The sequence below is a fragment of the Megascapheus bottae genome, chromosome 16 (assembly GCF_031878675.1).
Source record: "Megascapheus bottae isolate mThoBot1 chromosome 16, mThoBot2.hap1, whole genome shotgun sequence".
Classification (NCBI taxonomy): domain Eukaryota; kingdom Metazoa; phylum Chordata; class Mammalia; order Rodentia; family Geomyidae; genus Megascapheus; species Megascapheus bottae.
The window spans coordinates 10,892,252-10,905,120 of NC_143524.1; the positions used below are offsets into that span (position 1 = coordinate 10,892,252).

The 12,869-nt window shown below is 34.5% G+C and overlaps 3 protein-coding genes across 3 annotated transcripts; 2 read left to right on the forward strand and 1 right to left on the reverse strand.

The window, feature by feature from the left end:
* Positions 1 to 913: 913 nt before the first annotated feature.
* Positions 914 to 1,849, forward strand: LOC150052769 (olfactory receptor 5W2-like). The gene has a single exon (XM_090348841.1). The coding sequence runs from the start codon at positions 914 to 916 to the stop codon at positions 1,847 to 1,849; it is 936 nt and encodes a 311-aa protein (XP_090204967.1).
* A 1,866-nt stretch (positions 1,850 to 3,715) lies between these two features.
* Positions 3,716 to 5,836, forward strand: LOC150052770 (olfactory receptor 5W2-like). The gene is made up of 2 exons (XM_090349215.1): positions 3,716 to 3,722; positions 4,893 to 5,836. Exons 1-2 carry the CDS (start codon positions 3,716 to 3,718, stop codon positions 5,834 to 5,836), a joined length of 951 nt encoding a protein of 316 aa, XP_090205341.1.
* Positions 5,837 to 9,787: 3,951 nt separating this feature from the next.
* LOC150052771 (olfactory receptor 10AG1-like) lies at positions 9,788 to 10,105 on the reverse strand. The gene has a single exon (XM_090349217.1). The coding sequence runs from the start codon at positions 10,103 to 10,105 to the stop codon at positions 9,788 to 9,790; it is 318 nt and encodes a 105-aa protein (XP_090205343.1).
* Positions 10,106 to 12,869: the final 2,764 nt, after the last annotated feature.

Here is a 12,869-nt window from a genome sequence, read left to right on the forward strand (position 1 = left end):
ATGAATGTGCATATGATTCAGTACATATGATTTCCTATATTTCAATAAATAACATATACAAATGAAAATACAGTACATATACATATACTCAAACAAAGAAACCAGATATTATAGGACATTTAATTGTCTCTTATTCCATTATGGGAAGCATAACAGTGTGCAAGAAGCAATGTACTTACCACCTTCCAAATGTAGCTGTAACTCCTCTATACATCACACTGACAATTAAATAAAATCATAAAAAATCTTTACTAGTAATTATGACTGACACACACACATATATTACTTTAAAAAGCGCATGTATCTCACTTTTGTTTTGTGTTGTTGCTGTTATTGTTGTTGTTGTGCTCAAGAGATTACAATGACTGAACAGGAAGAGAAAATTGTATATTGTTCTGAGGCGGGAAAGAAAATTAGAGATTTGCAATAGAGCAAAACCTTAATACATAAGGCCATATAGTATGATGCTAAATGAAAGGACCTATAGGATATAGAAACAAAAGCCATATAATGAGTGATTGTGAATGTTGTCCTTAATGTACTATGTTATCTCTCATCTCTTTTGCTGTCCATTGGTTATCTCATATTGTTACAATATCTCATTTTGTTATCTGATATATTGGATATATCTGTATTTGGTTATTTGAAATTGGATAAGGAAGGGGGAAAACAAGATGAGGGGTGGGGGTGGGAGAGGGAAATGGGGACCAAGACATGAGAGAGGGTATCAATGTATGTGAATTAATGCACCTTCTGTCTGGTGAATATAATGTAATCCTTCTAATAATTACAACAAAATACATGAAATAAGAAAATTAGAGAAATACATTACGTTTTATTTCACAGATTTTTTAATTGATGTGCACAATTAAATATGAACAAACCTTATTTCAGTTTGACACAATAGAGAAGAATGGAGCAAGGAAATTGCTCTTCCTTAAATGAATTCATTTTATTGGGAATTACTAATAACAGTAACATCAAAGTGGCGCTTTTCACCATGTTTTTACTGGTCTATCTCATTAATCTTCTGGCAAATCTTGGAATGATCTTTTTAATAAATGTGGACAACCAGCTGCATACACCGATGTACTTCTTCCTCAGCCACCTCTCTTTCTGTGACCTCTGCTACTCCACAGCAATTGGGCCCAAGATGCTGGTGGACATATTTAGCAAGAACAAAGCAATTCCTTTCTTTGGCTGTGCTCTGCAATTTTTGATCTTCTGCATCTTTGTAGATTCTGAGTGTCTACTGCTGGCAGTGATGGCCTTTGACCGGTACAAGGCCATCAGCAAGCCCCTGCTCTATGCTGTGGACATGTCCAGCAAGATGCGATCCCAACTCTTGGCTGCGGTTTACCTAGTGGGAATAACAGATGCATTGGTGCATACTTCATTGACATTCCGCCTGTGTTTCTGCGGGTCCAATGAGATCAATCACTTCTTCTGCGATGTGCCTCCTCTGCTGCTGATCTCTTGCTCTGACACAAGAGTCAATGAATTAGCAATCTTCACCATTTTTGGTTTTATTGAACTGAGCACCATCTCAGGAGTCCTCGTCTCTTACTGCTACATCATCTCATCCGTCTTGAAGATCCGTTCTGTTGATGGTAGGTTCAAAGCTTTCTCCACCTGTGCCTCACATTTAATGGCAGTGGCCATTTTCCAGGGAACTGTGCTCTTTATGTATTTCCGGCCGAGTTCTTCCTACTCCCTAGATCAAGACAAGATGACCTCACTGTTTTATACCCTTGTGATTCCCATGCTGAACCCTCTGATTTATAGCCTAAGGAACAAAGATGTGAAAGAGGCCCTAGAAAAACTAAAAAATAAATTTGCTCTTAAATAATTATATTGATGTATACAGGAATATATTATTCTAGCACTGTTTTTTTTGTAAAATTGCATAGAATTGCATATGAGAAATACAGTTGCACATTACGGCTTGGTTTAATAATATGTGCATTTGTACTAGATGAACTGTAAGAAAATATTGCAAATCCTCAAACATGTTACATCACATTATTTAATTAATATAGTTATTCCTCACTGTGAACTTTTCCCTGATCTAATTGCACCAACAGTTCATTTATTCATATTTTTCATTTAATCTCAAATATCATAAAATTTAGTGAGTGTTTTCAAATACTTTTGCCTCATATTCTGTGAAAAATTCAGTGATTTATTTCCCACTAAAATTTATTTTAGTTAAAATAATAGGTTTTAAGTAACTACATTTATATAATTCAAATGAGCCTCAATACATTGTTGAAATAAAAAAAAACTGCAGACTATATACCAAGGCATAACATCCAACTTTGTACCAAAGAAAAGCTTTTCTGAATATAGTATAGATTTTCATAAGCAAAAGCTGCATGTTTCAGAAAGGAATAAGGTATTAAGCAGGTGCCTTGCAATTAGAAAATTCTTGCAGCAGAGAGATGTGTATATTGATAAAGCAAATCAGGTTGCATCTAAAACAATTTCACAGATTGTAACAAAATACTTCTGTGTGATGAAATGCTTGAACACTACTTCCAAGTAATTTCCTTTTTCTGTCTCCTAAAGATCAGCTCTGGTGAAATAGTCTTGCCATTGTTCAGTCACTCTATTAAATCATTATTTAAAGATATCTTTGTGTTCACATTGTGGAGACCATTTCAATTATCATCATTTTATATGCTTATACATACATTGAGCTCTTGTGAACCTCTGCTAGGACTAAGGTAGGCATACAAAGCTATGAAATTATTGCAAGTGAGGGAAACCATGGAGTCTATGGTACTTTGGGTTTGGCTTACTTCACTTAATATGCTAATTAAAATCATCTCCGGTATATAAACAAGAGGGTTTTTTATGGTTGGTGTAATATGTGTGTGTGTGTGTGTGTTTGTACTGTTAGATTTTTTCCTGTCATTCTCCTCTAGTTTTACTTTTGTTGGTCACTGTTGTCTTTTATATAATTTCAGCTGATTTGGCGAAGGGAAGGGGAACCACAGAAATTGTGGGGAAAAGGGTGAAACAATGCAACCACCATACTTACTAGACACAATGTTGGAAATGAACTTTACAATTTGTGTGGGAGGAGGAAGGGGAGGGAAAGTGGGAGAAAATACAGGGAAGGGGTAACAGTATGTGAAAAGAATGAACTCACTATCTTATGTAACTGTAACCCCACTGTATATCACCTTAAAAAGTAAAATAAAATAATAAATTAAGTTACGCTGTTGTTTTGCATCTTTATCTGCAATAACCACTAAACCAATAGGGGCTCTAAGTTTTTATTACAGAATCTTTTTATGGCTTTCCAAGCAGCAACATTCTACCTCTAAGAATTATGAATTTACTGTCTGAAAACTTCTCACAGTGTTTAGATAAACATGAGATACTTGAGTTATTTCATATATATACAAAAGATTGCACCACATTTATGATCTTTTTGACCTAACAGCAGTATCAATATTGCAAAGTAAGTATCAGAAGGATACAGAATTCAAATTTTTGCCTTTGCTGAAATTGCAGCAGTATTCTCAAAGGAAAAGTCTACCCAGATGCCTAATTAGTCATAGTTGAATAACACAAAACTGTTAAGGAAGAGGTTCCAGAGATGTAAATCCCAAGAGTTACCAGAACAAAATAAAATACAATTTCCATGTTGCTCAAAGACCATGAATAAAACCAGAAAGACCTTCACATCACAGGTAGGTTTCTGGACATGAAAAGTAAAATTGTACCTTTATCTGAATAATGAAACATCAGATTAAGGAATGAGTAAATTCATTACTTCGAACATACTTATGAAATTTAAAAGTCTGCAGTCTATTAGCCAGTGATATTTTCTTGTTAAACCTGTGTGAGATTAACTGATAACAGTTTTTATTGTTGGTCAGGATGAATTACCTGAGTATTTATAAATAAATCATTTCTGGTTAAAATCACTCTGCAAATGGAAATATAGATTTAGATGTGTTTTATTTGCATTTCAATCAGTATAGGTAACAAAATATAGATAAATAACAATATATTCAAATTCTAGTTCACATTAATCATATTCAGGAAAAATGACAAATAGCTGATTGCCTCCTAATTTTAATAAAACAAATGAGCAAAAATATTTATTGCCTTAGATATGCACAGAAACAATAGAAACATAAGCATAGATTTCCCCTAAATAGCTGTTGGTTGTTTGCTTAGTTGAATATAAAAGTCAACTAAAAAGCCACTGTTAAGAACAATTGTTATAGACTAGTTTTTCTCTATGAAATCGGTTTGTTTTTTAAAGAAATTTGTCCATTGGAATTGGTTGAGTTATAAAAGTAGGCTGTAAAAGCACTATAAAACAAGCAACAGGAAATAATATAATAAATCAATAAGAATTAATTTTTTAGATAAATTTCAAACACTAAAAACAATACTAGAATAATTTTCTTTATTACAAATTTATATACAATGTTATTCCCACTGTTAAAACTCAGTGTAATAATTGATTTGTTTGTCCATACTGCACAAGTCTAAGCATTACATCTTATGGCTTTTTACTTTAACGTTGGAATTTCTGTCACAATATTTTGAGTCTCAACAGAGATTTAGCTTAATCCAAGGCAAGAAATTTCAGAAATATATATATAAAACAAATATATATGTGCATATTTATACATGCAATTCTATATGTAAAATTATTTTTAAAAGTTTGAATAAGTACATTAGTCATTAGGTTTTAAATTTTTACCACATAATTATAATACCATTTTAGTCATGTCATATCCTTGGGCTGTTTTCTGAGTGAATAAAATAATGTTCACAATTTATTTCATATGAACAAGTTTAAATAGAAAAAAGCATCCATACTCAATATATCACTTCCCTGGTCCTTTAAAACTGTGTTTGAAAAGGACAAAGAAGAGTGGGCATTGGAAATTGCTCTACAATAACTGAATTCCTTCTCTTGGGAATTACCAATAACACTTATATAAACATGGCTCTATTTGCTACATTTCTCCTTGTGTATCTCATCAGTCTCATTGCAAACCTCGGAATGATCACCTTAATCAGAATGGATCCCCAGCTTCACACATCTATGTACATTTTCCTCAGCCACCTCTCTTTCTCTGATCTCTGCTATTCCACTGCGGTGGGGCCCAAGATGCTGCTGGATCTTCTCAGCGAGGAGAAGTCAATTCCCTTTGCTGGCTGTGCTCTGCAGTTCCTCACCTTCTGCATCTTCACGGATGCGGAGTGCATGCTGCTGGCAGTGATGGCCTTTGACCGGTACAAGGCCATCAGCAAGCCCCTGCTCTATGCTGTGGACATGTCCAACAAGATGCGATCCCAACCCTTGGCTGCGGTTTACCTGGTGGGAATAACAGATGCATTGGTGCATACTTCATTGACCTTCCGCCTGTGTTTCTGCGGGTCCAATGAGATCAATCACTTCTTCTGCGATGTGCTTCCTCTGCTGCTGATCTCTTGTTCTGACACAAGGGTCAATGAATTAGCAGTCTTCACCATTTTTGGTTTTATTGAACTGAGCACCATCTCAGGAGTCCTCGTCTCTTACTGCTACATCATCTCATCCGTCTTGAAGATCCTCTCTGCTGAGGGCAGGTTCAAAGCTTTCTCCACCTGCATCGCACATTTAAGGGCACTGGCCATTTTCCAGGGAACCATGCTCTTCATGTATTTCCGGCCTAGCTCTTCCTACTCCCTAGATCAAGACAAGATGACCTCCCTTTTTTATACCCTTGTGATTCCCAGGCTGAACCCTATGACTTATAGCCTAAGGAACAAGGACGTGAAACAGTCTCTTGAAAAACTAAAAAATAAAGTGTGTGTTTAAATAATTGAATTATGGTTACTGGTACATATTGTCTAGTGGTTGTTGTTTTTGTAAATTTTTATTACATAATATATAAGAAATGTAGTTAGAAATAATGTTAATTGAGGTACACCAAGCTCAGAGAGACAAACAGCTATGTTGCTTTGTTTTCTTTTCTTTATGTAAGTAGTTCTGAAATACCCTTGGTTATGATAAATTACAAAGGACTTTATCCATTCACACATAGTGAGACCATTGAAGATACTCTTATGGGGCTGAACAGAAAGGCACAGCGCCTATCTTCCTCTGATCATACAAAATGGTATGTATGAAAATGATCTCCAGGAAATGGAAATGAGGTTATCTTTGTTCTTGTTTCTGTTTTCTTTTCTTTCTGCTTGGTTTGTTTCTTGGTTCTGTCTTTGGAATGATAAGGGAGGGCACAGAAATGGAGAGACAAGACATTTGTTCATGTTAAGGTTAACATCATGTTGAAAATGAGCTAGTCAGCTTATTGGTGAGAATGAGAGGGAAAATAACAGATGGAAAGAGGATAACAATGTCCAAAAAGATCTGTATTTATTACCTGATGTATGTAACTATAACCCTTCTACACCTTATATTTATAATAACAATAAATAGTTCAATTTCATTAAATGTGAAATTGTACTGGTGAAATAAAGAATATATTGCAGACCTTCAAATATATCATGCCTCATTATTTTTATTTGTATTGATATATTTATTCCTTCATTGTACAAACGTTTCATGATTTAAATGTGTAATGATTTATTTATTTTTTATTTGATTTCAACTATGATAAAATTTAGTGAGAATTTTCTAGTACTTTTGCCTTATATTCCAGAAAAATTCACTCCTACTGACATTTATGTTTACTGCTTCCAAATTATCTGACTTTGTTACCTGGTGTATTGTGTATACATTTATTGGCTTATTTGAATAGGGAAGGGGAGGGGGAAAACAAGATGATAGGGCGGGGTTAGGAGAGGGAAAGGGGGACAATGGTGACCATTGTCAAATATCCTCTTTTACAGTATTTTGAAATAAAAGTAATATCAAAACATCACTGCCTCATGGGTCTTGTGGTCATGTCAGAAACAAGGTATCAGGTGAAAACATCTATGATTTTTGTTCTAGATAAGAGGCTCTTTACCTTTCTAACTACATCCAATCTCCCTAACATATATTCGTCCTTAATCAAACTTTGAGGCCATTACTATGATACCTTGAACATGATAGTATTTTAGGAAGTAAGTGCTGAGGCAGGTAAGAAATTCACAAGAGCAGAGCCTTTGAGAATTTATACAACCCAAATGAAGCAGGTCTGTGGTGCCCCGGACTCTGCTAAATATTGACAAAACTTCACAATACCTGCATAAAGGAGTTTAAGCTACCAACAGGTACTTAACAACTGTCAGGGCACTGATGTCTCATGACTATAGTCCTAGCAACTCAGACGTCTGAGAATCACCGATCGCTGGTTGAAGCCAGCCAGAGCAGGAAAGTCCTGAGACTTTTTTATCTCCAATTAATTGAACAGAAAAATCTGGTAGTGGTGCTGTGGCTCAAGTTGAGCCTTGAGCCAAAGGAGCTCAGAGATAGTTCCCAGGCCAAGAGTTTGAGCCCCAGGACCAGCACAAATTGTGAACCAGGACAAAAAATGAACCAATGCAAGAATGATACTCACTAGATACCATGTTGGAAATGAACTTTACACCTTGGGGGTAAGATGGGAAGGGAGCCAGTGGGTGTGTGGGGGGGGTGGCTGAGATTTTGGGGAGAAAAAAGTGAGGGGTTAACACTACTCCAAAAGTAATTTACCCATTATCTTATTGATATAACTTATGTACAGCACCTTGTCAATGATTTTTTTAAAAGGCAGTGTCTGGTTTACATATGAAAATGAGAAGAAACATGGTTCAAGTTAGTTGAAAATGCTATAGATGCAATGACTTTTACTCATCTAGGAAGACAATGTAATGAATTGTTAAATCTTGAATCACTGTGAGTGTTGGTGACATAGATATTTGCTTTCTATCATGTTTTAAATGGACAATTATATTAAAAGTAAAACAAGATAAGGGATAATTGGCAGTTCAGAGGTATATCATTCTCTTTTTCAAGTATATGCATTCTTTCCATTACCGTCTCATGAAACTGAGTTTGCATGTAATCTCATTTATGCTTGTTTAAGTACATCGTATGGGAACAAAACTCACATCTATTCTTGCAGATGCCTATACAATGATAATGAGTAAGAACTTGTTGATGAGCTAGAAATGGGTACATCCTAGAGGGAAGGTGGGGCCAAAAGGAGAAGGGTTGACAATAAAAGGGAGAAGGGAGAGGATGCGGCCAAGAATTGTGTATACACCACAAAATCAAGGAAAGTAATGGAAGGGGTGAGTGGGTTGAAAAGGGGCTGAGAATGTTCAAGGGGTGACACTGATCGGGTTGCATTGCATTCATAAGCTGCTTCCTTAAATGGAACCTCCTTAGTACTACATAAAGATAATAAAATTACTATTAATATAATGTTATGTGAATAAGATGTCAAATTTTGGAAACTTAAAATACTGTTAGAAAACTACAGAAATACTTTAGTGAGTAAAAAAAACAAATACAGATAAACAAATAAATGAAAAATAAATAAATGCAATATGTAATGTTCAATGGCAGAAGAAGCAAAGGAATTGATAGGGGAGAAATGACTATACAGAAAGCATCACTTTACTGATACAGTAGAAGTAATGTCAGAATAATTAAAAACATCACCTAATATAAGGAAGTTGTTAATTTGAAAATCTACTATTGGAAATAGAATTTTTATGCAGTTTATTTTGCAGGCAAGTGGGAAGGATGTATGCTTATTTTCTTCCTAAATGTCATTTGATAATTTTGTAATTGCAAATGCCTTTGAAAAAGTTGAAAAAGAAAATTGCATTAACTAATTCTCTGTATCTGTGTGAACTTCATTCAATCGTGAAATGACTTCAAGTACTGCCTTGCACTTTTTGACTGCAGATAGTTTTTACTTTTTTAATGTAAATATGAATATATGTATCTATCATGGTTTGAAGTACATTTAGGATAAAATGAGATGTTTGAAAACAAATAGTTATGGTGATGAAAATTTCAAAAGAAGAGATCTATGAAAAAATAAAATAACCATTACTAGAAGATAGGAATGTTTGTTATAGCACATGTTCTCATCACAGTTCATTAGTCATTTACTTCTTTGATGGAAGAATTCCATATTTGTGAAGGTTATTAAATATACTCAGTGCTTACTGGTGCTAAAAATCACCTCTATTTTGTTAAGGTTCTGTACTATGATGTCAGCATTCTAATTTGATTTATATATTCAATCATCAAGTGAGTGTTAAAAGGGCAAACATTGCTACTAGTAACAATTCTTTCATGAATTATAGAATTAATATAGAATGACACAGAGTAAGGAAGTAAGCAACTTCCCATTACAATCTCATATAACCTTTTGGGATCTGTGGCCACATTTATAATGATAATGAGAAGCATATTAAAAGTTCATATGAGGCAATGTTTTCTTGGGGTTGGGTCATCTTCCATAAACTTCCATGCCAACTCTAAAGGCAGAGAACATTGAATGTTAATAGCTACATGTGACACAATGTGTCAAAAGTTGGAAGTTATGACCTTCTCAAATGAAAAAAATAGAGTGAAAGTGTATCTCACAACTATCGCTAAAGAAGACGGAAGAATGTCTGTTACACCCATGGTCCTATGATTTTTTTCTTTTTAGTTGTAAATGTAGTGTATTTTACTCATTTTCTTATTTTTATTTTCAGAGTGATGTGCAGAGGGGTCACAGTTACATTCATCAGGTAGTCAGTACATTACTTCTTGAACATGGATACCTCTTCCCATGTTTTTCTCCCACTTTCCTCCCCCATTGGGAGGGCCGTTGTGGTTCTATGCTTTGAGTAATAATTTTCTCAGTGCTGCTATCACCTCTTTGTTCCTAAGGCTGTATATCAGTGGATTAAACATGGGTGTCACGATGGTGTAGAAAAGAGAGAGCAATCTGTCTGTCCCAGCCGAATGGTTGGATTTAGGCCTTAAGTAGGTAATGGTGGCAGAGCCGTAAAATAAAATGACCACCAGCAGGTGAGAAGAGCAGGTGGAAAAGGCCTTGGTACGTCCTCTGGCTGTTGGTAACTTCAGGATGGTGGAGATGATCTTACTGTAAGAGGCCAGCACCAGCATGAAAGGGACTGCAGCAAACAGCATGGGCACTATAAACTCAGAAAGCTCATGGGCTTATGGGTAAGGACAAAGCCTTACCGAAAAACGGTCTCAAAATTAACACTGTATTTTCAGTTTACTAGTGTTTGATGGGATTACTTGGGAAAAATATGTAGGTAGCTCTTTGTGACTTAGCAAGGTATCTAAAGTATATTGCCCAGTGATGTATCCATACAAGAAATTAAATATTGGATTCAATTAAGTAGAAAGGATATACGATTATTTTGTTAAGTGGGACTAACCTGACCAAGAAAGACAACTAACATATTTTATTTCTCATTATGAAAAATATAAATATTCAAAAAAGAAATGCATTCAAGAATCTAATGCTGGGAGTTTTTAGATGTGTAAACTAGAAGAATAGGGAAAAAAGATAACAGATGGGCATGGTTGTGACTGAACTAGTGACAATGTAGATGAAAATAAAATAATCAGATCATTAAAACTGCGTTTAAAAGGAAAAGAGGGAGAAAATGAGGGGGGGTAACACTGTATGAATAGAAATATACTCATTACCTACTGTATCCCCTCTGTACATCATCTCTTCAATAAAATTTTACAAAAGGAACAGAGGGCAAAAGACAAGGGAGCAGTTTAAGTTAATTTAATCAAAATATATTATATATAATGTAATAGAAATCATGTTTCAATTAATACATGGAATACTACATTCTAAGAATGATATTTTGAACAGGATGAAAATATATATCATAGAAATCTTAACAAGCCAATTGCCCAGTTAAATCCAAAGTTAAGGAATCCCCAATATAAGAGGAAAAGAAGAAATATTTCTAAATCATTCCAACAATCAATGAAAGCACTGGAAATATTCTAGCTAGGACATATATAAAAATGTTGTTTCTCATCTCCTTTGCTGTCCCTTGGTTATCTCATATTTGTATAGTATCTCACTTTGTTATCTGATATATTGAATTTAGTTGTATTTGGATATTTGAAACTTGATAGGGAAGGGGGGAAAACCAAGACGGGTGGGGGTGTGGGCGGGGAGGGAAACGGGTACCAAGACATGTGAAAGGGTATCAATGTATGTAAATTAATGCACCTTCTATCTGGCAAATATTATGTAACCCTTTTACTAATTACAATAAAAAAACAAAAAACATAGAACAATCATATGAAAGTTACATCGCTCTATTGAAATTAAATCCAAAATGGGATTGGACTCCACAAAAATTTTAATTGCCACCAATGTGATTAAATAAATGTGTCTCAAATTGATCTAACTCAAAATTGGTAAATTATGACATTACTTTGAATGATGATAATACTCAAAATGTAAGCATGATTCTTCATAAATATGTTTGTGTTTAGTAATGTTTGAATTTGTACATTTCTAAGGCAGATCAAACATTGTCCTATACTATTCTTGAGTCTCTAAGCTAGACTAAGGTGCCCTATAATTGTGTGACAGAATTTTAAAAAAAATCTTTCCTTATGTGATTATACAGAAGGGTGTTATGGATACATTGTATTATCAATTTACTATCGTTACAACAAGAAAAGACATCACTAACTTGAATGAGTCCTTCACTCTGAGCTTGATACAATTACTGTTTTGCATTTCTGTATCATGGAAGTTCAGATGGAAATGGATGTTGTACTTGTGTTCCTGCTTGGTGAGCTAAACTTTGCACACGAAGTTTAGTCCTCTAAATCTGCATGCATTTCTACTTGGGCGAGCGCTGTGTATCGTTCTGTCCACTTATCCACAGGCTGGGAAAGAGGAAGCCTGCCTGAGAAGCATGAATGCAGAGAATAAAGACAGAACTGTCCTGGACAGCCTCAAAGAAAATTACACTTTTTCTAGCTCAACATACTGTTAAACTAATTCCATCATTTCAACTTTTAAAGGAACATTAGACTTTGCATAATAAATAGGTAAATATGATGTTGTGACTTTTCTGAGGCCAATAATTCTTAGTGATAATGAAAAACGAAGAGACTCTGAAAAGTCACAGAACAAACTATGGTAATACAAGTTTTTGATCATTGAAATACACTCTGGATGACAGGCAGGGAGACATACTTCAGTTAGGTTTCATGGGAACAGAGGTGATCCCCAGAGCACAGAAGAGGTAGTACTTAAAGAATATTTTTATTTCTGATGATAGAAAGGAGTGGAGATTTGGGGATCAGCTCATTATCTAAGTTAGATTAAATAATATTTCTTCTCACTCAGGTTTCATGGAAGCATTTCAGGTAAGCACAATACATAGCCTATATTGAATGGGTAAGCAGAGACTACATTTGTCTACTCGAAATATATTTTAGAATTCTGTCTATAGGAAAAAATACCAACATACAGGAAATGATCAAATTTCAGTTTATAAGTTGATCATAATAAAATATGAAGTGTTTATTCCATAGCACCCCTTCTTCAGTATTTTTATAATCTACATTTAAGTAAATATTCTTATTGTTATTGTAAAGGTGATACACAGAGGGGTTACAGTTACATAAGTCAGATAATGAATATATTTCTTTTTGAACAGTGTCATATCTTCCATGTCAATATGTTTTGATAGTATCATTTGACTTTGTTTAATATAACTAATTAACAAATAAGTGAATAAGCTAGTATTTAAGTGGATATGTATTTGTCCTAGTAGTATCTGAAGAGTCCCATTTTGTTTACCCCATAGTCCCTCTATTAATATGTAGTTTGAATTAAAGTGGAATGAATATGTATCTGTAGTATTAAAGTAGAATAGGATAGTATGTTTATAAA

What these genes read in the sequence shown, in the direction of transcription:
- LOC150052771 (XM_090349217.1), bottom strand. Translation starts at nt 10,105, where the DNA reads ATGCTGTTTGCTGCAGTCCCTTTCATGCTGGTGCTGGCCTCTTACAGT.
- LOC150052769 (XM_090348841.1), top strand. Translation starts at nt 914, where the DNA reads ATGGAGCAAGGAAATTGCTCTTCCTTAAATGAATTCATTTTATTGGGA.